This window comes from Aspergillus mulundensis (assembly GCF_003369625.1).
Source record: "Aspergillus mulundensis strain DSM 5745 chromosome Unknown scaffold_3, whole genome shotgun sequence".
In the NCBI taxonomy this organism is placed as follows: domain Eukaryota; kingdom Fungi; phylum Ascomycota; class Eurotiomycetes; order Eurotiales; family Aspergillaceae; genus Aspergillus; species Aspergillus mulundensis.
This window is the reverse complement of record NW_020797891.1, coordinates 674,821-696,665: the sequence shown is the minus strand read 5'-3', so window position 1 is coordinate 696,665 and position 21,845 is coordinate 674,821. Positions and strand designations below refer to the sequence as shown.

At 54.4% G+C, this 21,845-nt stretch overlaps 10 protein-coding genes across 10 annotated transcripts; 4 read left to right on the top strand and 6 right to left on the bottom strand.

Annotated features, from left to right (window-relative positions):
- Positions 1-498: 498 nt before the first annotated feature.
- DSM5745_04001 (Acyl-coenzyme A oxidase) lies at positions 499-2,760 on the bottom strand (the record flags this gene model as incomplete). Its single annotated transcript, XM_026746017.1, has 4 exons — positions 499-1,188; positions 1,238-1,904; positions 1,951-2,324; positions 2,395-2,760. The coding sequence occupies 4 exons, from the start codon at positions 2,758-2,760 to the stop codon at positions 499-501; spliced, it is 2,097 nt and encodes a 698-aa protein (XP_026605013.1).
- Positions 2,761-3,718: 958 nt separating this feature from the next.
- On the top strand, positions 3,719-4,525 carry DSM5745_04000 (Ubiquitin carboxyl-terminal hydrolase; the record flags this gene model as incomplete). The annotated part of the gene is made up of 2 exons (XM_026746016.1): positions 3,719-3,776; positions 3,825-4,525. 2 exons carry the CDS (start codon positions 3,719-3,721, stop codon positions 4,523-4,525), a joined length of 759 nt encoding a protein of 252 aa, XP_026605012.1.
- Positions 4,526-4,942: 417 nt separating this feature from the next.
- DSM5745_03999 (uncharacterized protein) lies at positions 4,943-6,710 on the top strand (the record flags this gene model as incomplete). The annotated part of the gene is made up of 4 exons (XM_026746015.1): positions 4,943-5,362; positions 5,444-5,939; positions 5,999-6,574; positions 6,634-6,710. 4 exons carry the CDS (start codon positions 4,943-4,945, stop codon positions 6,708-6,710), a joined length of 1,569 nt encoding a protein of 522 aa, XP_026605011.1.
- Positions 6,711-7,016: 306 nt separating this feature from the next.
- DSM5745_03998 (FAD-dependent oxidoreductase) lies at positions 7,017-8,171 on the bottom strand (the record flags this gene model as incomplete). The annotated part of the gene is made up of 1 exon (XM_026746014.1): positions 7,017-8,171. The coding sequence occupies one exon, from the start codon at positions 8,169-8,171 to the stop codon at positions 7,017-7,019; it is 1,155 nt and encodes a 384-aa protein (XP_026605010.1).
- Positions 8,172-9,236: 1,065 nt separating this feature from the next.
- DSM5745_03997 (uncharacterized protein) lies at positions 9,237-10,520 on the top strand (the record flags this gene model as incomplete). Its single annotated transcript, XM_026746013.1, has 4 exons — positions 9,237-9,386; positions 9,440-9,544; positions 9,606-9,646; positions 9,716-10,520. 4 exons carry the CDS (start codon positions 9,237-9,239, stop codon positions 10,518-10,520), a joined length of 1,101 nt encoding a protein of 366 aa, XP_026605009.1.
- A 1,975-nt stretch (positions 10,521-12,495) lies between these two features.
- Positions 12,496-13,284, top strand: DSM5745_03996 (uncharacterized protein; the record flags this gene model as incomplete). The annotated part of the gene is made up of 2 exons (XM_026746012.1): positions 12,496-12,914; positions 12,978-13,284. 2 exons carry the CDS (start codon positions 12,496-12,498, stop codon positions 13,282-13,284), a joined length of 726 nt encoding a protein of 241 aa, XP_026605008.1.
- A 192-nt stretch (positions 13,285-13,476) lies between these two features.
- On the bottom strand, positions 13,477-14,265 carry DSM5745_03995 (putative GPI anchored protein; the record flags this gene model as incomplete). Its single annotated transcript, XM_026746011.1, has 3 exons — positions 13,477-13,882; positions 13,949-14,073; positions 14,143-14,265. The coding sequence occupies 3 exons, from the start codon at positions 14,263-14,265 to the stop codon at positions 13,477-13,479; spliced, it is 654 nt and encodes a 217-aa protein (XP_026605007.1).
- A 1,964-nt stretch (positions 14,266-16,229) lies between these two features.
- On the bottom strand, positions 16,230-17,288 carry DSM5745_03994 (ankyrin repeat domain-containing protein; the record flags this gene model as incomplete). The annotated part of the gene is made up of 1 exon (XM_026746010.1): positions 16,230-17,288. One exon carries the CDS (start codon positions 17,286-17,288, stop codon positions 16,230-16,232), a length of 1,059 nt encoding a protein of 352 aa, XP_026605006.1.
- A 509-nt stretch (positions 17,289-17,797) lies between these two features.
- DSM5745_03993 (putative acyl-CoA dehydrogenase) lies at positions 17,798-19,963 on the bottom strand (the record flags this gene model as incomplete). Its single annotated transcript, XM_026746009.1, has 4 exons — positions 17,798-19,328; positions 19,396-19,449; positions 19,563-19,683; positions 19,831-19,963. 4 exons carry the CDS (start codon positions 19,961-19,963, stop codon positions 17,798-17,800), a joined length of 1,839 nt encoding a protein of 612 aa, XP_026605005.1.
- A 586-nt stretch (positions 19,964-20,549) lies between these two features.
- On the bottom strand, positions 20,550-21,779 carry DSM5745_03992 (aromatic ring-hydroxylating oxygenase subunit alpha; the record flags this gene model as incomplete). Its single annotated transcript, XM_026746008.1, has 1 exon — positions 20,550-21,779. The coding sequence occupies one exon, from the start codon at positions 21,777-21,779 to the stop codon at positions 20,550-20,552; it is 1,230 nt and encodes a 409-aa protein (XP_026605004.1).
- Positions 21,780-21,845: the final 66 nt, after the last annotated feature.

Below are 21,845 nucleotides of genomic sequence, written 5' to 3'. Positions count from 1 at the left end.
CCCGACCTCGGCGGGTTGTCTGCTAGCTCTCAGCACTATCGGAGCGTCAAGCAAACAAAGATCTGACTCGGCTCAACCTCCGGCCGATGTCTCCGAGTCTAACCGCTTTGGGACATTTGTCGCCTTGTCGTTGAGGCAGCGAATCAGATCCCGCTCCACCAGCCAACGGCGCGGGACGATCGCCGCCACCGCCATCATTCCATACATTTCGGAGTTGTCTCGGGGTGAGGAGATTTCGTTTAGTGAGGTTGGTTCAGCCAGAATCATGGCGGCTGGATCATTACCTCACATGGACCTTGACCATATTTGAAAGGGACGAGGGGGTGCGCGAGGTTACGGAGGAACCTATTAAGTGGGTTTGGTCGAAGGCTCAGCAGTGTGACGAGTAGAGAAATATATCTTGCCCTGCTATATCCAGACTCTATTGGAGATCTAACATTCTAACGGACTTCTATCCAGAAAAGTAACAAGCCACCGAACCTATCTAACGTATTTTATTCAAAGTTTCGCCTTGAAAGCCCCCCCACCCAAATTCTTCAAAACATTTTCATTCCACGGATACGGATCGAAAACAAGCTCGTTGACCGGATTCTGCGTACTCGCGCGCTTGAACAGATCCGGATACACGTCGCCATCAGACCGGCCCAGCGCACTATCAAGCTGCCAATCGGGGATCTTCCACGCATCAACGAGACGCACGGCATGCGGACGAATCTCATCAAGGAGTTTCATGACCTCGCTCGTTTGGGTGAGGCCAATCTGGCGAACTGTCACGGCAGCGGAGGAGAAGAACTCCGACGCCTCGCGCTCCAGCGTGTGCAGGGCGTACAGGCGGAATAAGGCCCGGAGGATATGGGCGGTGTCTTTGTCGAGGGTTGAGGTTAGTTCGGGGGACGTCACGGCCTCGTAGAAGTTCTTGACAACGAGGTACTGCGAGAGGGCGGTGGAGAGGCGCCAGAAGTTCACGAGGAGGCTGTTCCAACTGCGCTTTTCGACGTCGCGGTATTTGAGCGTTTCGAAGGTGAGGTGTGCTGTGCGCCAGGCGAAGGCGGCGACGATGTCGGCGTCGTCGCCGAGGATGTCGAAGGAGGCGCCTTTGTCGCGGCGCGCGAGATATGCTTGTAGGATGCGGGAAGTGTCGTTTGCTGTGCCCTTGCCCGCGAGGACGGCGCGGGCGGATTTGAGGAGCTGGATGTTGTTAGTATTGAGACTATATGACAGGAATTTGGATGCATACGTATCGAGCGACCTGCTGGGTGAGCATGTAGTTGTCGCCTTCCCAGGTCAAGGTGGGCAGGTAATCTGAGTACCACGGGCCGATGCCGCTGTAATTGCTGTATCCGTGGCCACCGCAGGCGCGACGGCACACCTCAAGACCTTCACCGGCGGTTGTACTCGCGAGCGCCTTGAGACCGCATGATGTGGCGTGAAGGTCCGCAAGGAGATCTGAGCCGGCTCGGAGCTGCTCTGGGCCGGCACCGCGCTTCTCCTGGTCTGCCTGCGAGGCGGCCTTCATGCGCTCCTGGTTCTCCTGGTACAGGCGCATCATGCCGCGGCCGGTAAAATGCAGGGCGTACATTGCCGCGAGGAGCGGTAGGAGTCGGATCTGGACCATCTTGTAGTTGAGGACTTGGTTCTCCTCGGTGCCGGCTTTGGCGTCCCGGTCTTGAAACTGTCGGCGGACGGCGCAATACCTGACTGCGATTGTCACGCCGCGGGCGAGGACACCGCCGGCTTGTAGGACGATGTTTGAGCGCACCCATGTCATGGTTCCATACATGAGAGATGGCGAGGCGGGGCGAAGGTACTTGTTCGTCTTCTTGTCGACCTGCGCAAATCTCGCCAACATGTTGACATGGGGGATCTTCAATTTGTTGAACAGGAGGAAGCCATTGTCCATGGTGCTGCGCCGGTCAGAATTATCCCACACAACCAAAGCAGCGGACTCACTTGTAACCAAACTTCGGCCCAATATCACCAACATAGACATTCTCCAGCGGCTGATGCGTCTCCATATCTCGGATCTGCACAACAAATGGATGCGGTCCGTAGTTCTTGCCACCAATATACAACTGCGCCATGACGACCGCATGGTTCGCCGTCCGTCCCAATGATCCAATCCACCACTTGCTCGCCGTCAGACTGGGCGAGTGGATGACGAAGGTCTGGTCCGACGGATCCCATGTAGCCGTTGTCTCCAGCCCACGCACGTTCGATCCGTGTCCGAGTTCCGTCTGCGCATAGCACCCGATGATCTCGTAGTTTCGGGCTCGCTCGAAAAACAGCTTATGTTGCTCAGGTGTTCCTTGTTCGCGGAGGGTCACCTAACAGCCATTGACTGTTAGTTCGACTTCAAAATCACGATAGCGACGCAGGATACAGGTGCGGACGTACCAAGAACATCGACGCGTGCAGCCCGTACGGCGTTGGCTCCGCCACCAGCTCATTCGCAACATAAACCTCCTCGTCCGTCCAGTTATGCACCTTCTTCAACTGCTGCAGTCTCTTTCCCCGGGCCAGCGCAAGCTGGATTTTCTCTGTGCGGCCAAGGACGTGATTTCGCGACTTGTCGAACACTTTTTCGCCTTTCAGGACATTCAGGATCTCGTCTTGTTTCTGCAGCGCTTCTTTCGTATGCAAGAGGTTCCCGAGCGTGTCGACGTCGATGTTCGATTGTGCGCGTTCTTGTGTCAGGAGTTGTGTTCCCTGCGGCGAGGCGGGCTTGAGGGCTTGCACCCAGGCGGGGGGTGGATTCGACATGATTCGCAGGGATCGTGAGGTGAGAATGGAAGGAAAAGTTCAGAAAGAAAAGGAGAATATAGGGGTGTAAGCAACCGAGGCAGAGGTAATAAATACGTGGAATTGGCAGCCCCGGACTCCACGGGGGTCAGCGAACGGGACGTTGGGACTGGGACTGGAGACGGGTTGACGTGAAGCTGAGCTGACCCGAGGGTAATCCCAATCCGGCAATTGCCGAGGCTGGTTGGTGGGTGCCTGGGTGCCTTGTCTCGGCCGACAACAAAGTGACCTACGTACTACTCTAGGTGCGAGGTAAATCACAAGGCAACTATTCAGCTTCGGAAAGCCGTATACCGAATGACTTGACCAGGGCCCATGTCTGATCAACGCACGATGGAGTTAGCGCGGCTGCGTGGATTCATTCCCTTTGGCCCGGTGGCCGAGGCGGCAGTTGATGAGCCGACATGCCCTGTTATCTTAACGATCAGTGTTGATCCCTTGCTGGCTGTTTTCACGTGGCTCACGAAATATCGGACTCTTCCTGTTAGACCCGAGTGTTGGGAGCAGCTGGTGGGTTCAAAACCCATCACATGAAGTCCGATAAGAGCTGGTGGCCACAGGTGTGCGTCAACGCATTGCCGATGCACGTGGAATGGAATTGAGTCTCAGGATCTTTGGGTGAGCTTGAGTGTCTGTTCCGTGGTGCGATAGACTTGACATCCAGTTAGCTGGTCAACAGGGCTCGGAAGAGTGATCAAGGTATCAAGGACGAGCTTGCAGGCCTTGCTGATGGCTCTGGTGACCTAAAGGCATTCTGGCGACCTCCGGGGGAGTAAGACAGGAGGAGCTACCCCGCGATCCATCTTTCTCCACAAGGCAGACCCTCATCCACCAATTCCCTCTTATCGAACTAGGTAAACTCCACAGGAGTTCATCCATCACTTAGTATACTCCGTATCTACTCCGTGATCCCTTTGAAATGCCTGCACCGCCTAAAGCAGAAATCGTTGACGGCATCAAGACCTTCATCCCACTTGGTAACAATCCATCCTCCTAGTAAAGAGCACGACTGACAAACATCGCAGAGAACAACCCCGATGTCCTGAAACTCCTCTGTGAGAATCTCCAGGTCTCGTCAGACCTCAGCTTCCACGACATCATCTCCACCTCCTCAGCATTCCTTTCAGACTGCCATTTCCGACCCTGCCACGCCCTCATTGTCCTTGCGCACCACCCTATATACCAAGCTGCCCGCTCAGCAGTTCACCCAACCATACCAGAGTACAAGGGCTCCGGTCCCAATGAACCAGTCATATGGATGAAGCAGACCATCGGACACGCCTGTGGGCTGATGGCCCTCCTGCACGTCCTCTTCAATCTGGAGGGCGGTCGGTATGTGCGCCCCGGAACGGGCATAAACGCACTCCGTCAACAAGTTATTCCTCTGGCGCCCACAGAGCGCGCGGAGCTATTATATGACTCCCGTTTTCTAGAAGAGGCGCATATGGATGCGGCGTCGCGCGGGTCGTCCAATGTCCCCTCGCCCCGAGACGATAATCAGCACCACTTCTTGGCCTTTGTGCAGAAGGATGGGGAGGTCTGGGAGTTGAATGGGGGTATGAATGGACCTTTATTCCGGGGGGTGCTCGGTGATGGGGAGGATCTCTTGAGTGAGCGAGGGCTGGAGCTCACTGTCCAGGACTTCTTGGTTGCTGCTGAACGGACGGGATGCGACGAGATGAGTATCGTTGCAGTCACCGGGACTGACGCTGTGGCTCAGGGTTGAGCGTGAGAAAGGTAGCGTCAAGCCTCTGAAATCTACCGACTCCGAGGGCAAATCTTCCTGCTAACTCTTTGGAGCTGATCCGAAAAGATATCCCGACACAGTAAAATTAAAATATATATTGATTTGCCGAGTAGGGTCAAACGCTACATATGTATGTTTCGAATCACTAGAACGTTAACACAATGCTCTAATCAGGCAGATTCAGGAACTATCTACATGCAAGCTTTATTCAGCCTAATAGCAATGCGGCTATTACCAAGAATCCTTGCTCCCTGTTCAAAATCGCCGAGCTGCCAATGTATTTCCACCAATCACCACTCCGCCCAACGTGTATATCAATATCCGCGGGCCCCTCGCCCCCAGTCTCCCCACACCCCCCCAAGAAAACAAACCAGAAACAAAACGAAAGAGGGGAAAATGCCCTACACAAACCCCATCCTCCCGGGCTCAAACCCAGACCCCAGCATAATCCGCGTCGGAACCTCCTACTTCCTCGTAACCTCCACATTCGAATACACGCCCTCAGCCCCAATCTACCACAGCAAAGACCTAATAAAATGGACACTTATCACGCACGCAATTACGCGCCCCTCCCAACTCCAGATCCAAACACCCGAGCCCGGCGGCGGCGTCTGGGCAACCACAATCCGTTACCACGAGGCCACGAAGACATTCTACGTTATCGCGGCCAGTTTTTCACGGTATAGACCGCAGGATGACGATCGTGTTTGGCCGAGGGGGTTCTACGTCAAGACGGATTGGGAGGGGATGTTCGATGCGTCGGGGGATAGCTGGAGCGAGAGTGTGGTGCTTGATGCGGTGGGGTTTGACCAGGATGTACGACCGCACGGATTCTCTCATGTCCCCTCCAGCTCTATTGTTGTTTGTTGCGGGGATACTGACGTGGTTTTGGTCTAGCTATTCTTCGACGACGACGGAACCGTCTACCTAAGCAGCACATACCGCAAGCACGAGCGCACCCCCGTCCCAGCGGGCTCAAAAGCCCTCAAAGACTTCGCGATCCACATCTGCACGCTGGACATCGAGTCCGGAAACGTCACCTCGGCACCGAAGCTAATCCGCTCTTCGAACTCGGGGTCCGGCGTATCAGAGGGCTCGCATATCTTCAAGCGGGGCAAATACTACTACCTCTTCACGGCAGAGGGCGGCACAGAGTCCGGACACAGCGAGTGGGTGTGTCGGTCTGAGAGCTCGCCATTCGGGCCGTGGGAGGTCGGCCCCGTGAACGAGGTAAATCCGCTCTTTGGATCCGGCGTCGGGCACGAAGACGAGGTGCAGAATACGGGCCATGCGGACTTTGTGCAGGATGTGGACGGCAACTGGTGGGCTGTTTTTCTTGGTGTGAGGCCTGTGTGGAGGGATGAGGGGCAGAGGTGGGAGGAGAGTGTTTTTGGTAAGTCGAGCCCTTCCTCAGTTTTCCATTTCCATCTCGACGCTTTGCGCGTAGGGTAGTGCTGATAGGCTTCGATGTCAAAGGCCGGGAAACCTTCCTCGCCCCCGTAACATGGACCAACGACTGGCCGATCGTGAACGCCCGACAACGAATAACCCTAACCGTCGACACGCCACACTTATACCACCTGCCGTCCGCGGCGCACGTATGGCGCGACGACTTCACCGGAGATACACTGCAACTAGGCTGGTACAGGAAGAATACGCCTCTGAAAAAGGACTACACTCTTCTCGGCTCCGAGCCTTCACCATCACCTTCGCAGGGAAAATCCGGCCTCCGCCTCCACGGCGCCCCATACACGCTATCCACGCCCTCATGCCCAACCCTCTTCCTGCGCAAACAGACAGCGCGAATATGTACGTGGGAGACGAAACTGCGCTTTAGGCCGGACAGCGTGAATGTCGAGGCCGGGACGGTCGTGTACCGCGATTACTATACGTTCGCGAGCATTGGGATCCGGCTGGCAAAAAGCACAGAAACAGAACCTGGGTCTGGGGTTGCGGTTGAGCAGGAGGAAAGGAAGAGAGTCATTCGGTTCACGACGCACACGCATAATACTGGCGTTCCGGGCCAGAGTGTGGAGTTGGATGTACCGCTTGTCTCGGGGACAGCCGATGTGGTTTTGCGGATTGAGTGTGGGGATGCGTATCGGTTTGGATTTTGGGAGGTTCTTGGGAATGCCGGGGAGGGGGAGGTGCATTGGGTTGGTGAGGTCAGTAATAGAGCCCTGATTGAAGCGCCGCTGCCGATTGGGGCGCCGTTCACGGGGGCCATGTTGGGGCTTTATTCGATTGGGGATCGGGAGGCTGTGAGGGTTCCGGCGGATTTTGAGTATGTTGAGGTCAGAGAGGGCAGCGTTTAGGCGTTGGTGTGCTTAGCAGTTGTAGACGCTGCATGAGGGTATTTTTTTAGGTTAGAAGTGCAATCAAGCGGTCGTAATGGGGCATGGGTATTAAGCTATATACAGGAAAAACTCAACGTAAATGCTTTGAAGTGGGTGAGCTCAGCATTATCTTCTCAAGCTGAGCTGATGCGCTGCTCGACAATCCTCTCCATCACCGTCTCATCCCCACTTGGCTTTTTAAGTGCTTCATCCGCAGCAATATCCTGCACCTTGACCATCCCGCTCCTCATCACGGGCGACATCTGCACCTTCTTCCAATCATGCACCATTTCCGTATTTGTCGTGGACATGCGCACCTCCCCGCCCGCGCGCTCAATCATCTCCCCCTCATACTCCGCAATCGCCTCTCCCCTCGCCTTGTCCCCAGAGAAGAACTCTTGGATTGCTGTCGCCAACCTACCCGCGTCCGTAACCGAGTGATTGAGCCCCTGACCCCGCTGATAGGTCATCGCATGTGCCGCGTCTCCTGCAAGCGTCACCCGTCCATTATGATTATCCCACCGATGCTCCTCGAGTCCTGGGTCAAAGTCCGTGAGGCTCATGTACCATACCTCCTGGTCGTCGGGTAGCCATTCAAAGGCGGACCTCCAGGGATCCGTGAAGTGCGATGCAAACTCCTTGACCTGTGCCAGGCGCTGCGCGTTACTCCAGTCTTTGGTAGCTTCTTGTTCGTCGAATGGCGAATGCCAGCTGATATAGAAGAAAAACGTCCAGCTGGCCGGATCCGGATCCGAGGCGTCATGAAGTCCAAAGAACGAGAAGAAGCCCGCTGGGTTTATGGCGGCTATGTAGAGCGGGTGGAATGTCCGTAGGAAGCGCGCTTGCTCTGCGGTATACTTTGCCTGGATCCAGGTCGCGCAGTACGGCACCGTCCGTATAGAGCCGTTCTTCGGACCAAGCAGTAAATCCCTAACAGTTGATCGTGCGCCGTCTGCACCGACAATCAAGCTGGCTGTTATCTTCTCCTGCCCCTCAAAGTACGCCGTCGCGGTTCCTCCATCCCCCGTATAGTCAATCCCTGTGATCTTATGGTTGAACCGAATATCCAGGCCCTCGGCTAGTAAATGGCGGAGCTTTCTCCGTCTCAGGCGGTAGAATTTCTGGGCCGGGATCGTGGTGAGGACCTCGCCCGTCGCACCATTCAGGAACTTGATGCAGTCGGACTCGGTAGTGGGCGTTGAGGGGTCGACCTGCACGGACTGGATGCGCGACCACATGGCTTCCGGCATGAGAGATTCTAGTGCGGATGCCCCCCAATGTAGCCCCATGTTCCAGTCGCGCGGCTGGAAGTCGATGTTGGGGTTCTTTTCGGCGATTGTGCAGGGGATTCCGGCCTGCGGTTTACAAGGTTAGCTGGATACTTTGATGGAGGCAGTGAGATATGGACCTTTTTCAGACCCTGGGCCAGCGCGAGGCCCGTTGAGCCTGTGATACCCTCTCTGTTAGCGGTGTCTGGCTATAGTGCGTGTGTTATAGGAGGGGGGAGAGGAGATGTACGCACCCGCGCCAACAATCAGGACTGTGACATCCTCTTGACTCGAATCCTCAGCGACCGAGAAGCGCCGGCCTGGAAACAGAGCTGATAATCGTCTTAACAGACTCATTTCGGACGAGGCCAGTGTAGGTGCGGAGGGAAGGGGAGAAGGGAAAAGTCGGAGATAGCATGACGGCATTTTCTTCAGGAAGAATCAGGAATAATCAGACCATCGAATCCCCTGCGGTGAATTTATCAGTGGAGACCGTTGACGAGGAAAGTGCCACTGCCATGCCGTGTGCCGAGCCGTGTCTGCAGTGCTATCAACAGGTGCAGTAGATAGTAGCAAGAGGAGAAGGGATGCTAATCCTGCCGCTGGGCCTCGGTTGGAGAAGCCTGTGCGCTGGGGAGAACCGGGGAGATTTGGAAAGCATGATGATATTCTTCAGCAGGTAGACTACTGTAGACTACGCTCCCAGGGATACGGTACCGGGAGGAAACTAGCTTAAGCTTCAATAGCTGTGCAGTGTGGGGTGGAGCGGAGGGGCGACGCTGCAGAACTGAAATTGCCCACCAGCAAAACAAAGTCCTTGTGCCTGGCTCGATCGAGACGGGGATCCTCTTGGCTCGGTGAGTCGGTGCCAACTGTCCTGCATGGAGTGACTGGGATTGCTTTGTTGCAGTCAATAGTGACCGGTCCAGGTGCAATAGTCGATCTGCTTGCAGCGATCCATCCATGGTTCCCCCTTTTGCCCCAAGATCCAGTGTGGCCCACTCGTCACTCTTCGGTTCTGCAAGTCACTCCTCCTATTTCTCCTCCATCCTGACCGACTCTCCTCCCACACCAACCACACCGACCATGACACAATACAGCGACGACGACCTCGACTCGGCCTACGGCGACGACTCGCTCATCGGCGACGACACAAAGACCCTTTCCACCTACATCACCGACTACCGCTACGAGTTCGGCCGCCGGTACCACTCCTACCGCGATGGCGCATACTGGGTACCTCACCACCTACCTCTCCAGCCTCAATGCCAACGAAGCTCATAACGCAGGGACCGAACGATGAACCGGCGAACGCGCAGCAGGATCTCGCTCACCACATGTATTTCCTCACGCTCGACGGGCAGCTGCACCTGGCGCCGATCGAGAACCCGCAGGTCCGTCATAAGTCATCCGTCCGCTCCCACCGATCGCATTTTGACAAAGAGACATGAGCAGGAAATCCTCGACGTCGGCACCGGCACCGGTATCTGGGCAATGTGCGTATTCTGAAATCTCGTTGCAAATTTCAAACCCGACCGAGCCGAACTGACAAATGCCGACCGCAGCGACGCCGCCGACGAATACCCCTCTGCCCGCGTCACCGGCGTCGACCTCTCACCGATTCAGCCTTCCTTCGTGCCCCCGAACTGCATATTCGAAATTGACGACATCACCCTACCCTGGACGTACGCCGAGAACCAATTCGACTTTATCCATATCCGCGAGATGTTCGGGTGTATCCCCGACTGGGACGAGTTCTTCCGGCATTGCTGGCATTGTCTGAAGCCGGGCGGATATATCGAGGTAGTGGAACACTCGGTGCAGCCGATCGCAGATGATGAGACGATGGGCCCAGATCACTTTTATCACGAATGGGGGAGAATCGTCGTCGAGTCGGGGGAGCGGTCGGGCAAGACATTCACGATCTGGGAGGAGAGCTCGGCGCGACTGAAGGACGCGGGGTTCGTGGATATCGTGGAAAAAGGGTTCAAGTGGCCGATGAACGGGTTCGCCTCACAATTTCGAGAATTCTGTACGGTCGCTAATGCTGGACAACGGTGTAGATGGAGCTCAGACCCAACATTGCACGAACTCGTAAGTTGCACCCTTCTCTCGGCTCCCGATCGCGCTGACTCGGTTGCTCGCCAAGGGCCGCTGGAACCAATTCCGCCTGAATGGTGGCATCGAAGGATTCATGCTCCGCCTCCTCACAACGACGCTGGGCTGGTCGTACGAGAGTGCCCAGGTCCACCTCGCACAGATGCGGGCTGCTCTGCGGGATTACCGGACGCACGCCTACCTCCCGGGGACAGTGGTGTATGCTCGAAAACCGGGGCCGGGGACATCGCCCCCGGTTCGCTGAGCCTGTAGCATTTCACTCGGGTCGGTTGTTTTCCTTTTGTTTGTTCAAGTGTCTTATCAGCCTTGTTGATCAAGCTGCATTGCACTGCACTATACCCTGTACAGTACGCTGTGTGCTGTACCTGTACTTGCCCTGTCTGTACCTTAATCAGCCATACCAAGTTATGAAGTTATGACCACGAATGCATCTTGCAAAGAAGTACGAAGTAGCTGGAGTCCTGGACGAGAAAACTGCAAGCTTAAATACCCGAGTATATAAATAGCCAGCACCCCTGACGCGTTCCTCGGCAGCGACGGCAGGATTGTGGATTGTGGATAGCCGTTATCCGTCACCAGCGGGGGCGGATTGTGACCCATCGCTCACTATCACTTGGCCCGCTGTCCATCACTAACGGACTGCGTTAGCGGCGTGTCTAGCTGGACGCCTGGAACCAGACCGGCGTTGATCTACAGACGCACTTACTCCAAGGAATTCGCGTGAGGGGAAGAGGTACTTTTGTCAATTGTCTGGAGTGGCAAGCTTACGAGTTACGACCTCTACCTAGCTGGGCACGGAGTTCGCCGAAGGAATGTGATGTGATAAAGATAGTAGTGACTTGGTTAGCTTGGAGCTGGAGCTGGAGTGGACTGCCAACCACGTGCTTAACCTTACCTTACTTGACACTGCGGCTAAAGCCGTAGTATGAACTCTACAAACTTTACTCCGTATGTAGGTATTCTATTCATTCCGCACGATTCACGAACATTGGATCATGGATAGATAGCGGATGAGGCCGCAGACGGTACGGAGTAGACGGGACGCGATGGGTTGACGGTGGGTACGACTACGACCACGAACGGCATGAGGGTCTCGGGTTTCTACTCGGAGTTCGACTCTACATAACGATGATCTATGCATAGCAATGGTCCGGATAGCGTCTCTGCGCCGTTTTGTCGTTGGAAGGACCTGAACAGGGTAAGATCCATATGGGATATTTACTTACTTGACTGCCGACAAGGCCGTCGCGATACCTAGCATGGCGTATCTTCTTTACCCTAGTTTTTTATTGATGCCATGGTACTACGGTAATGAAACAACAGAGCAGAGTGGGCTCGGCTTCCCCGTGGATAGTTGACTTGGATGGATACCTACGTAGGGGTAAATGGTAGTTAGGTCTCGACTATGTGAAGCAGGATTGGATAAGTAGGGCAGAACCTGTTCTTGACGCACTGTATCTTTTTTGATTTTGGGGTTTTATATTAGATACGGTACTGCTCCTTTGTCTACATATGGACGGACCAGACTCGTTGGAGAGCGCAATTTCAAGGGTGGATTTTCCTCCGAAGTATAAATAGCGTGATTTATCTGTCTGTGTTGAGGGAGAAAAAGCCAAAAGAGCTTAGGCCCGTGAAGATGTAATTGTCTCCAAAGCCGCCCTGGTAGCGCACCGTGTATGGTAGCTATATCCTGCGCAGCTCTAGATCCCGACCCTAACTAGCCGCCATTGCCTAGGAGAATGGAGAGGACGTCAGTAGCCATGTTTGCTATACACACAGACCATAAACATGATCAGATATCAGTGGAACAGATATGAGTTAAAGCCCAGAGAAATCCTCGGAGGTCTCTGGGGTTTGTATAGCCACATAGGCTGGTGTCGATTTCATAGTTACAACCTAAAGCGCAAGGTTGTTGGAAAACACCATATTATCAAAGGTCTTACTTACCTCGCATGAAGAAAGCTCAGTGGCCGGATATTGTCTCTACAGAACCGCATGCCGAGGCCCTAAACAGTGTTTATCCGGGGGTGGAGCGGAGCCCTGGTTAAGCTTATCGGATCCATGCGGATGCTTGTTCCTTTGTTGATTCTTGTTCCAGCCATGATGAGTTCCCACGTCATATCTGTGGCAATGTGACTATGGGAGGGTTAAAGAGGGCAACAGAGGGTACCTTCTCCCCCCCTCTCACCATTTCCCGCACAGCATCTATTGACCTAAAACCTGCAATATGAGCAACAACAACGTATCCCTCTTCAACACACCCGGCCCCAACGACATTCCCTTGGGAGCCGAACCCCCCATCGCATCAAACCGCCTCGTCTACAACACCGACGACGCATCAACACTCGAGCGCTTCAAGATCCGCGAGATCTGTGAAGGATGGCCGCTCCACCGCGACGCCTGCGAGTGGACGGACCTCCGCGCCATCTTCGACCCCAAGGCCTTCATCAACATCACGTGGCAGCAGAATTACCGAGATGAAGCGATCGAGACATGGAAAGAGGGATTCAAGAAGGGAGACTTTATCACCCACCGTGCACTCGGCCATGCAGTCGAGATCAAGGGCGATCGCGCGATCGATAAGATGAAGGTCACGATTTCGTGGAGATTCGCTGATGACGATGGGGTTGAGTGGGATAGTGATTGGTGAGTTGAACCAGCCAAGTATTGAATCGTACTTGGGGGAGTCGGGTTTGCTGATGTGCCCAGCGACGTCCGCTTCGTCTTCTTCCTCAAGAAGCAACCCCAGGGCTGGCAGATATTGTGCAACCACCCTATCTACGAGAAAGACAAGCTTGTCCCCGTTGATCCCACGAGACTGCCTAGGATCGACCATGCGTCGCTGGACAAGGAGCCGAAGGGGTACAGGTTCCTGGCGTATGGGATGCGGCGCCTTGGGTATCCGATCAAGCAGAACCTGCCGCAGCTGTTTGGGAAGGAGCGTGATGAGCTGTATAGGGAGATGGTGGAGTTTCTGGACGGGAAAGAGATTGATTTCTCGCAGGACGAGTTTTGATTCGAGTACTGTTTGTAGAAAGAGTGTTTGTTTTCGAATGCACCCAGAGTATCAGGGCCGGCTGGAACAATAAGCGCCTTTTATAATCGAAGGCGAGATACGGACAAAGTAGAACAATACAAATCTTCTAGCTTAATATACAAGTGCCGAAGATACCACCCAGATCCTGCGTAATGGCAACTCCTGCTCAATCTACAGCACAGCACCCATAAGCGCAACAGCGGCACCTCCAACAACAACCCCAAACACACCATTCAGCTTAACCGCAGCCCCAGTCTCCGTTGGATCAGCCCCAGTCTCCTGCGCAGTCTGCGTAGCATTCCCCGAGCCAGACCCCTGCGCCGCAGTAGACGTAGTCCCCGTAGACGACGAAGTCGGAGAGCCTGTGGCCGTCGCCGTCGCTGTCGTAGCCGTAGACGTACTGGTCGAAGTCGTAGACCCATCAGCACTTGTAATCGTCCCCGCAGTAACAGTCACAGGCATAAGGCTCACATCCGTCGTGCTCGTCTCGACGCCCGGAAAGTTCGCGTCGGGACCGCCCGCGCTCTCGACGCACGTAGCAGAGGACTCTGTGACGGCGCATTTAACTGTGAATTGGCTGGGAGACATTCCGTTAACTTCAATTCCTCCTCATGGGAAGATTTAGGATGGGAGTCGGGCGTACAAGCTATCCCCATCATTCATGATATATGTTGTCTTGGAGGCGTCGGCGATGAGGGTTAGGCCGGGGCCCATGCCGCAGTCGCTGCCGGGGGGGCAGTTTATGCTGTAGGTTGTTGCGGATGCGTCCTGGTTGTTGATTAGTTAGTCTCTTGAGAGCTTGATTGTGACAATTGGAATGGATGGTGGCAAGCGCACGTTTCCCACGATTGAGGCGGCGAGAGGCTGTGGGTCTGCGCCGTAGATGAACATTGAGGTGACGGTGCTCTCGGCGTAGGCGAGCGAGGCCAGGGTTGGGATCAGGAGGGACTTGACGAGCATCTTGGCGGTTGGTGAGGTCTGGTGGGAGAAATCTGGGGATGCAAGAAGAGAGAAAACAGCAGGGGACCGCAATATAAATGGGGACAGATCAGGGGCAAAAAGCAGGGTAAACGGCACGAAGCAGGGTCCAGGCCCAGTCTATGATTAGATCGGGGATGATCCGAGACCCTCGAGATCAAGAGAGTTGATTGGCAGATACCCTGGATTTGAGGGGCGGATGTTTCGCCGCACTACGTATCAAATGTTCAGATCAAGCTTCGGTCACTTGGCCGGATGAGAGTATCCCGATTTCTGGAAAAAGGATACAGTAGATAGATAGGATACTGAGAAGCTAATTCCTGATCTATTGCGTACCTAACATTGCGTATCTTCAAGTTTAATTCTACGTCTAGTCAGTGAGTCAGTCTAGCCTCTCCATAGCTGCAAGGGACATTTTCAAGCAAAAGATCGACGTTCAGAAGGCATATAAGGCCACCGGAGACAGGACGGTTTGAGTTGCATCCAGACTTAGGGCTGGGTTAGCCTGCCTCGGATCCAGATGGTCGGGACTGGACGTCGGTGGCACACCCCATCGGTTAGATTAAAACCTGGGGAAGGGCAGCACGGAGGATCGGCCTTCCAAGGTACAATCTTTGCTACCGTAACCGAGCACCTTTCGCAGACTCCAGCTGCTTCTCCATTATGATGACCGAAGTGCTGTCAATGAGGCCTGGATCCCTCTCAATCAACAGCTTAGTAATTAGGCATAGCTTCCGGCTCAAGCAATTGCGCTGGCAAAATCCGAGTTTACCGGGTACATGGCGGAGCGAGACGAGTTGCAGGATCATTACGATGCACCAAAATGGCACGCCATCAACAAACGACTTCTGCGCCGAATATTTCCCTTTCCATCCTCCAGGAAGACGCAGTCCCCGTGAACGAAGCCAGCTGCGCCAATCTTGTGACCAGAAATCAAGTCCCGCAGCCCGCAGACTCGTTTCTGCTCCGTAACGCGCGCTTTGTTGGTCTATGCCTCCAACGGAGCAGGCATTAGACGCAGGCAGGTTCAGAGTTAAAGGATGTCCAGGCTATATTTGTGGTGTTGCACGCGAAGGCTGAGCCGGCCGCAGTCCTTGAAATGACGCTGGATGCGTTGAACCAGTGCCTTATGACAAGTTTTCGGTTGCCGGAGGCCTTGGACGCGGCACGTCCGCTATCCACGTATGGGATTAACTCGCTGGCAGCTGTCGAGTTCCGTAACGGTTGCGCATTGAACTGGGTGTAGAACTGAGCGTAGAACTGAGCACGCTGTAAATTGTCAATGCGCCGTCACTGGTGTCGATCGGTGAGAAGGTGTTTTCGAAGATTCCAAGTGTTTGAGCGATGGTTGGAAAGACGAGGGAAATAGAAAAGGCGATAGAAGAAGGGAAGGGGGGAGGAGGGAAGAGGAATGGGAGTGGCTCCACCAAATCGGGAAGGACCGGAGCGCCAAGGAGCTGAGAGGGCACTGCGGGGCCGCTTGACCGCCCGCTCCTTTTGACTTAGCTTCGCCCACACAATCCTCGGTTTGAATAGCTTCAATTTAATGCGGTTTGAGCAACAAGACAGTACTCTGATTCTCATCCACACATAAGCCCACTGGGGCCCATTAAACTCCTCTATCATTCTATCTTTTGAATTGGAGATACGGCAAGACATAGATCCATCATCCATTCAACATCTATCTTCCTCACCGGCGAGATGAGCCCCCGCTCAGAGTCGCCCCAAGAGAAACATGGCTTTAACAAGCCTTTAATCGTGATACTCTTATGCTCCCTACAGCGAACCATCAGCGAATGATTGGAGGTTTTTCCTCGACGTTAGACCAACTCCCTCATGTCAATAAGAACCATCTGGCCTCTCACCTTCAGCCCCGAAGCTCATCATACCTTCAAAGCAAAGCGGCCCCCTCTTCCTTCCCTTCCAAGTCATGGGGAGAAACCGGCTCAAGTTTGCTCATCTTGTCCTGAATCGATTGGCAGCGCACCATGATCCAAGAGCAGCCGTCTACACCGCGGGTTCCTAATATCATAATACGCCAAATCTCTACCACTGAAATTAGTAGCATGAACGCGCGCGTGCTCGCACTTAAGAAGCCGCTCCAAGGCATTTACCGCGCCAGCCCGAGCAGCCACATACAGTGGATTCCTGCGCCAATCATCACCATCCCTCGAGTCCCAGCGCGGGCGAATTCCATCGGTCCCCAAAAGCATGTCCACGATGCCAGCGTGGTTCCCGACAATAGCGTGGTCCAGCGCCGTGTACCCCTTATTACCCTCATCATTCACGTTGACCTTCACATCTGCCCGATCCAGTATCCGCCGCACCAGATCATCTTGCCCGTGTCTGGCGGCCATGATCAGCGCCGTGTCGCCGTCCCCGGCCGCATGGTTTAGGTCGATGTTCCTGTGCGCAATAAGGAGCTCAGCGCCCTTGTAGAAATAGCGCCAGAGACATTGGATCAGAGGTGTCCTATTCCGGTACTTGTCCATGACCATATTTGGATCGACACCAGGCTGCGCGAGGAGGAGAGCAAGGCCCGCTGTGGACTCAGCCTCGACGGCCCTGTGCAGTGCGGCGCGGCCTTCTTGATCTGTGAGGTTGATGCCGCTGGGGTCCTTGTCTAGGATTAGCTTGGCGAAGGTCAGGCTGGATGCACTGATTGCGTTCATCAGCGGGGTATCGTTGAATTTGTTTTGGATGTGCAGATTGGCGCTCTTGCACGCTATGAGGTCTGTGAAGATAGCGGTGTCGAGGGCGAGCCTAGGCCTGAGCTCAAGTTGCCTTTTGATGTTGCTCCAGTGGTACCGCCTATGCATGTCCTCCCCTCCCAGGGCTGTAATGGTATGGAGGATGTTGTCCATAAATTCGCCTTTTGGTTTGAATTGGCGGGGTCCAAATAGACGCGCGAGATGTGGAAAGGCACGCAGGTAGCAGAGCTGGTATTCTGGCATGAGATACTCTGCGATCTCGAGCTGGATCTCCAGTGGTAACTTGGTAACCATTGTGGTCTTCTTGATATGGTTTTAACGCAGCATTACATGAAGGCATGAAGGGGTGTCATTCTGTGTGGATACTTGGAGGAACAGAACAGCAGGTGGCTGGTGAGTTTGAGATCTGGAAATAAGATGGCGGGGAGCACTAACTATTTTTAGACCTCTAACTATCCATTACGGGCATAGCTTACTGCTGTTGTTTACTAGGCAGGCATACATACCAAGGTTGGCCTTGTGTCTGAAAGAACGTGATGCTGATGCAGCGATGCTGAAGGGCAAGGTACGTCACAATCATGCAACTGGCGTCTACTTGACTAAGTCTCAATGGACATCTTTGTAGCCCTCACTGACTAGAGAGTATTGACCAGCCACCGTCCCTGTCCCAGCACCTGGCCTATGCCAACCCAATAACCAAGCAGTTTTCCTTGTTCTACAGTACTGCACGGACTCCACCAGTTCCACTCTTTGTGCCCTTTAATCCAATACAACACCATTTTATTAGGAATGTGATGGATTACCTACAGCTTCACGCTCCGATGCCCCCCCACAACCCTCGGCAACTCAACCCCCCAAGCAACCCGGCAATCCCAGCGCACCGTCTCCTCACTCACCACTCTCGCAGACTCAGGTCCTGGAAGGCGGTACACAACATCCCGCCAAACCGTATCCCCAACCCCCAACTCCCCGCTACCCCAGCGCCGCGCGATCTCCCCCGTCACGGCATCCCCGTCCCGCCGCGCATCAAGAAACAGTAACATCCCAGACAGAATCCAGGCAAGCGTGAACATCGCCCTCCGTGCATCCGCAACCGCCAGCGCCGGCAATGACGCAAGAGACGTAAAGCGGCTCCTGAAGGCTTTCCATGCTTCGCGCAATGCACCCGCCATCTCACCGTCTCCAAGCAAACTCAGCACACGCTCAACCCGCCCACCAAACACGCCGAAATTCTCCGCCTTGAGCAGGAACCGCACGCACTCACTGGCGAGCACATTGCTCGTCCCCTCCCAGATACAATTCACAGCCGTATTCCGCAGGATCCGCGAGATGTTGAACTCGGGCTCCTCGGGCTCATCCATGTATCCCACGCCCCCCATAGCCTCCTGGCATTCCTGGATAGCTGAGACAGCCATTTTTGAAATCACGGCTTTGGATAGAGCTGTGAGGGTTCGGAAGACGGTTGTAGCTTCGATTCCTGGGATCGGGAGATGCGGGATGCGATCATTTTGCGTGCTGGGGTTTTCGACAACCCCCATCACAGCAACGGTGAAGAACGCCAGTTCCATTGCGCCCCTATGCCGTCCTTCCAACTCTGCCATTAGACGCAGATGCATCGGTATAAGCCACAGCGGCTCGCCGACCGTCGTGCGGGACCTCGCGAATGCCTTTGCGATGTCCAGGGCCCGGCGCCATGCGGCGAGACTCCCGATGAAGGTATGCGTGCGCGTGATGTTGAGTAAGGGGGCGATAGTCTGCACGCCATTATCGAGCTCTCCAACAAGATGAGCGCGCATATTAGTTAGTTCGAGTTCCGCGGTGGGGAGCTCTTTCGTGCCGAGCTTGTTCTTGAGTCGGTGGATGCGCACGCCGTTGCTTACTTCCTGCTTTCTTCCGGCTTCGTTAGTGATGGTTCGGCGTAACGGCGCGAGGAATAGACTTAGTTTTCCAGCAGGCGCGGTCTTTGCGAGGAGGAGCGCGATGTTTGCGTCTGTGGCTGAGGAGAAGAATTTGAAGCCGGTTATCAGATACGAGCCTTCGTCGAGAGACAAATTCTCCTGTGTCTGTGTCTTTAGTTGTGATGTTGGGAGTGGCGAGTGCACAGCCCACGTCTCTGTATTCTGAACGTCGCTTCCGCCGGCTCGCTCGGTCATCCATTGGCCAGATGTCCAGGCATCGGCACCTCGAGAGACGAGATGGCGTAGCGTGGTTTGGAAGGAGTGGGTTGTTGGAAGGTTCTTGTGCGCGATCTCGTTGGATAGAATTAGGGCGGCGCCGTCCGTCATGCTTGCGGGGCATGAGGTTAGGCCGGAGGATGGGGAGGTGATATAGTTCCTGTGACCAGAATTGTAAGTATCTTTCCTCTTTTGTGTGAGGAAGCTGAGTATCATACACAGCGTACTGCGCCATCCTCCTCTCCTTCCCGTACGTATCCTCATAGCCTAGGGCAACGACACTGGAAAGCACAATCGGTCAGTTATCTCAGCAACCTTACTCACCAATCCCTCTCGCCCTCCGTTATAACTCAATCGGGTAGAAGAACAAGAAAAACTAAATGTTGTGGCTTACCCGTTCTCAGCCCCCCAAGCACCAAGTCTCTTCCACCCCTCACTCGTAACCAACCGATCAACAGCATACTTTTCTCCCCAGACATTATGCCCCTTAACATACGGCTGGTTCCGCTCCGCATCTGCACTCTATTCTGTAATCCTTGCGGATATTGCCTCGTCGCCGAGGGCCGTGAGGTGCGGAGAGAGCGTGGCAAGGTGTTGCGGGATGTACCCTGCCGACAGTCCATTAGCGGACCAGACTGTGGATGTGAGGCAAGGGTATATACATTCTAGTAATCTCTTCAGTGACGGATCGGAAGTGTAGGTGTTGTTTAATGGCGCGGGTCTCGTGAAGTGGCCGCTCGTAGCTGTTGCGGGGGTGGGGGTGGGACTTGGGGTGGAACTTGGAAAGGGTGCCATGTCTCCCTCGATAAAGATACTCAAACGACTCTAAAGAGCAATGTACACATCAAGGCGGCTTTGTGAAGGTGCGACAGAAAGGGTCCTCTGTGCAGATGGTAGGTAGATGAATGTCGGGGCCGAGGGACCTTGAGCCGAGGTCCCCGTGAGTACGGTAGTGCTGAGAGAAAATGCGGGGGAATTAATGAAGCACTTTGATAATTATCATTTTATCACGGACTTCTGAATGTACACTTTGCAGATAGTAGCTGATTGCGCAGCATACCCGACCTATACTCCGGAGCCTCGATGTCAAAGCATCGATCTGCCGTCCCTCGATCGTACACGTTCGCCGAAATCCTTGCATTTGTCGGGATCTGGGTAGGATAATATCTGTCGCCTTTAAGTAGTAAGACTCAGATAAACATAGCTGTGTGGTTGAGTATAGATTTTGTGGCTGATGTAGTGGGTGGTGTAAGGCCCAATACCCTCAGCCAGGACCTATACCCGCCCTGTAGGTAGGCGACTGCATACTCGCTGGAATGTTGGGTGTGTCGAGAGATCATAATTCATTCATTCGATAATTGCTGGTGTCTCCATTCCGCCTCTACCACGCAAGGTCCTTCGCACCAGGCCCAACCCCAGGACAAGCCGCCCTATCCAACTTCTCACAGAACCTGACCTCCTCGCCTACCTTCCCACCTCCAGCTCCCTTCGGCGCAGCCGGCCAGATCTCCCCTCCAGCCTTCTCCTCAGCCTTCTGATGCTCCACAAGCATACTCTTCAAGCTCTCCTGGAACTTTATCGGGCCTTTCTCCTTCTCCGGATGCAATTCCCCATTAAGAAAGACCCCCGTTCTGAGACTCCTCTGAACCCCCTCACAAAGCTCCCGATCCTCATCAAGCACCTGCCGATAAAACTTCATGATTGTGTCAAACTCCTCGTCGCTGGCCTCTCTATGCCGAAACACCTCATTCTCGATCTTTGACGTCGTCGCCGTCACAGGGATCATGCGCTGGATGTAGAAGAACTTGTTGGTCACGGTGACACTCGTCCCGGGGAAGAAAAACGTGATTGCGCGCTGGAACTGCGTGTCTATGCTGCCCTTGTTCACGATGTGGTGCTCCATATACCGCGCGTTACTATTCGGTTCGACGCGATATTTAGGCAGGTCGGTGACGCCGGAAATCAGAGGGTGCGATGTCGCGCAGTGGTAGCACTCGTTATAGTTCTCAATCTGCAGTTTCCAATTCGAATCGACGTCCATTTCCCAAGAATGATCAAAGGTGTAGTCGGCGGCAAAGTCGAATTTCCGCATCCGGTCTTCTGTGTCGACGGTGCCGAACTCGTCGCGCCATTTTATATCTGGTGAACCGGACTGCAGGTTTACCCAGACGAAACCGACGGCGTCGACGTGATTGTGTATGGGGAGGAGGCTGTTGGAGGATTTATCGAAGTCCGGCACTGTTTCAAAGCGGGGCGCTTTGGCGAGGTTTCCCTTTAGACCGTAGGACCAGCCGTGATATCGACATGTCAGTATTGATGCTGTTCCCTCGCGGGCTTGTACGACAGGGTATGCGCGGTGGCGGCAGATGTTGTGGAAGCCGTTGATATTGCCGTCGCGGTCACGGACGAGGAAGAAAGAAAAGTCGGCGATCGTGAAGGAGAGGTAATCGCCTGCTTTCGTGAATCGGTTGGAGTGTGTCAACAGCATCCAGCGTTTGGAGAAGATGGCTCGGCGCTCGAGCTGGTACATCGCTTCGGAGCGGTACCATGACGCTGGGAGGCTTCGAGGGGGTTGTTCTTTTTCGGCGGAGTAGCCGAATAATCGCCACATTTTGACTGCCGTATTATGTCCTAGGTAGATCGTAAAAGAATAGCAGCGTGACGGTTTCAGCAGTTG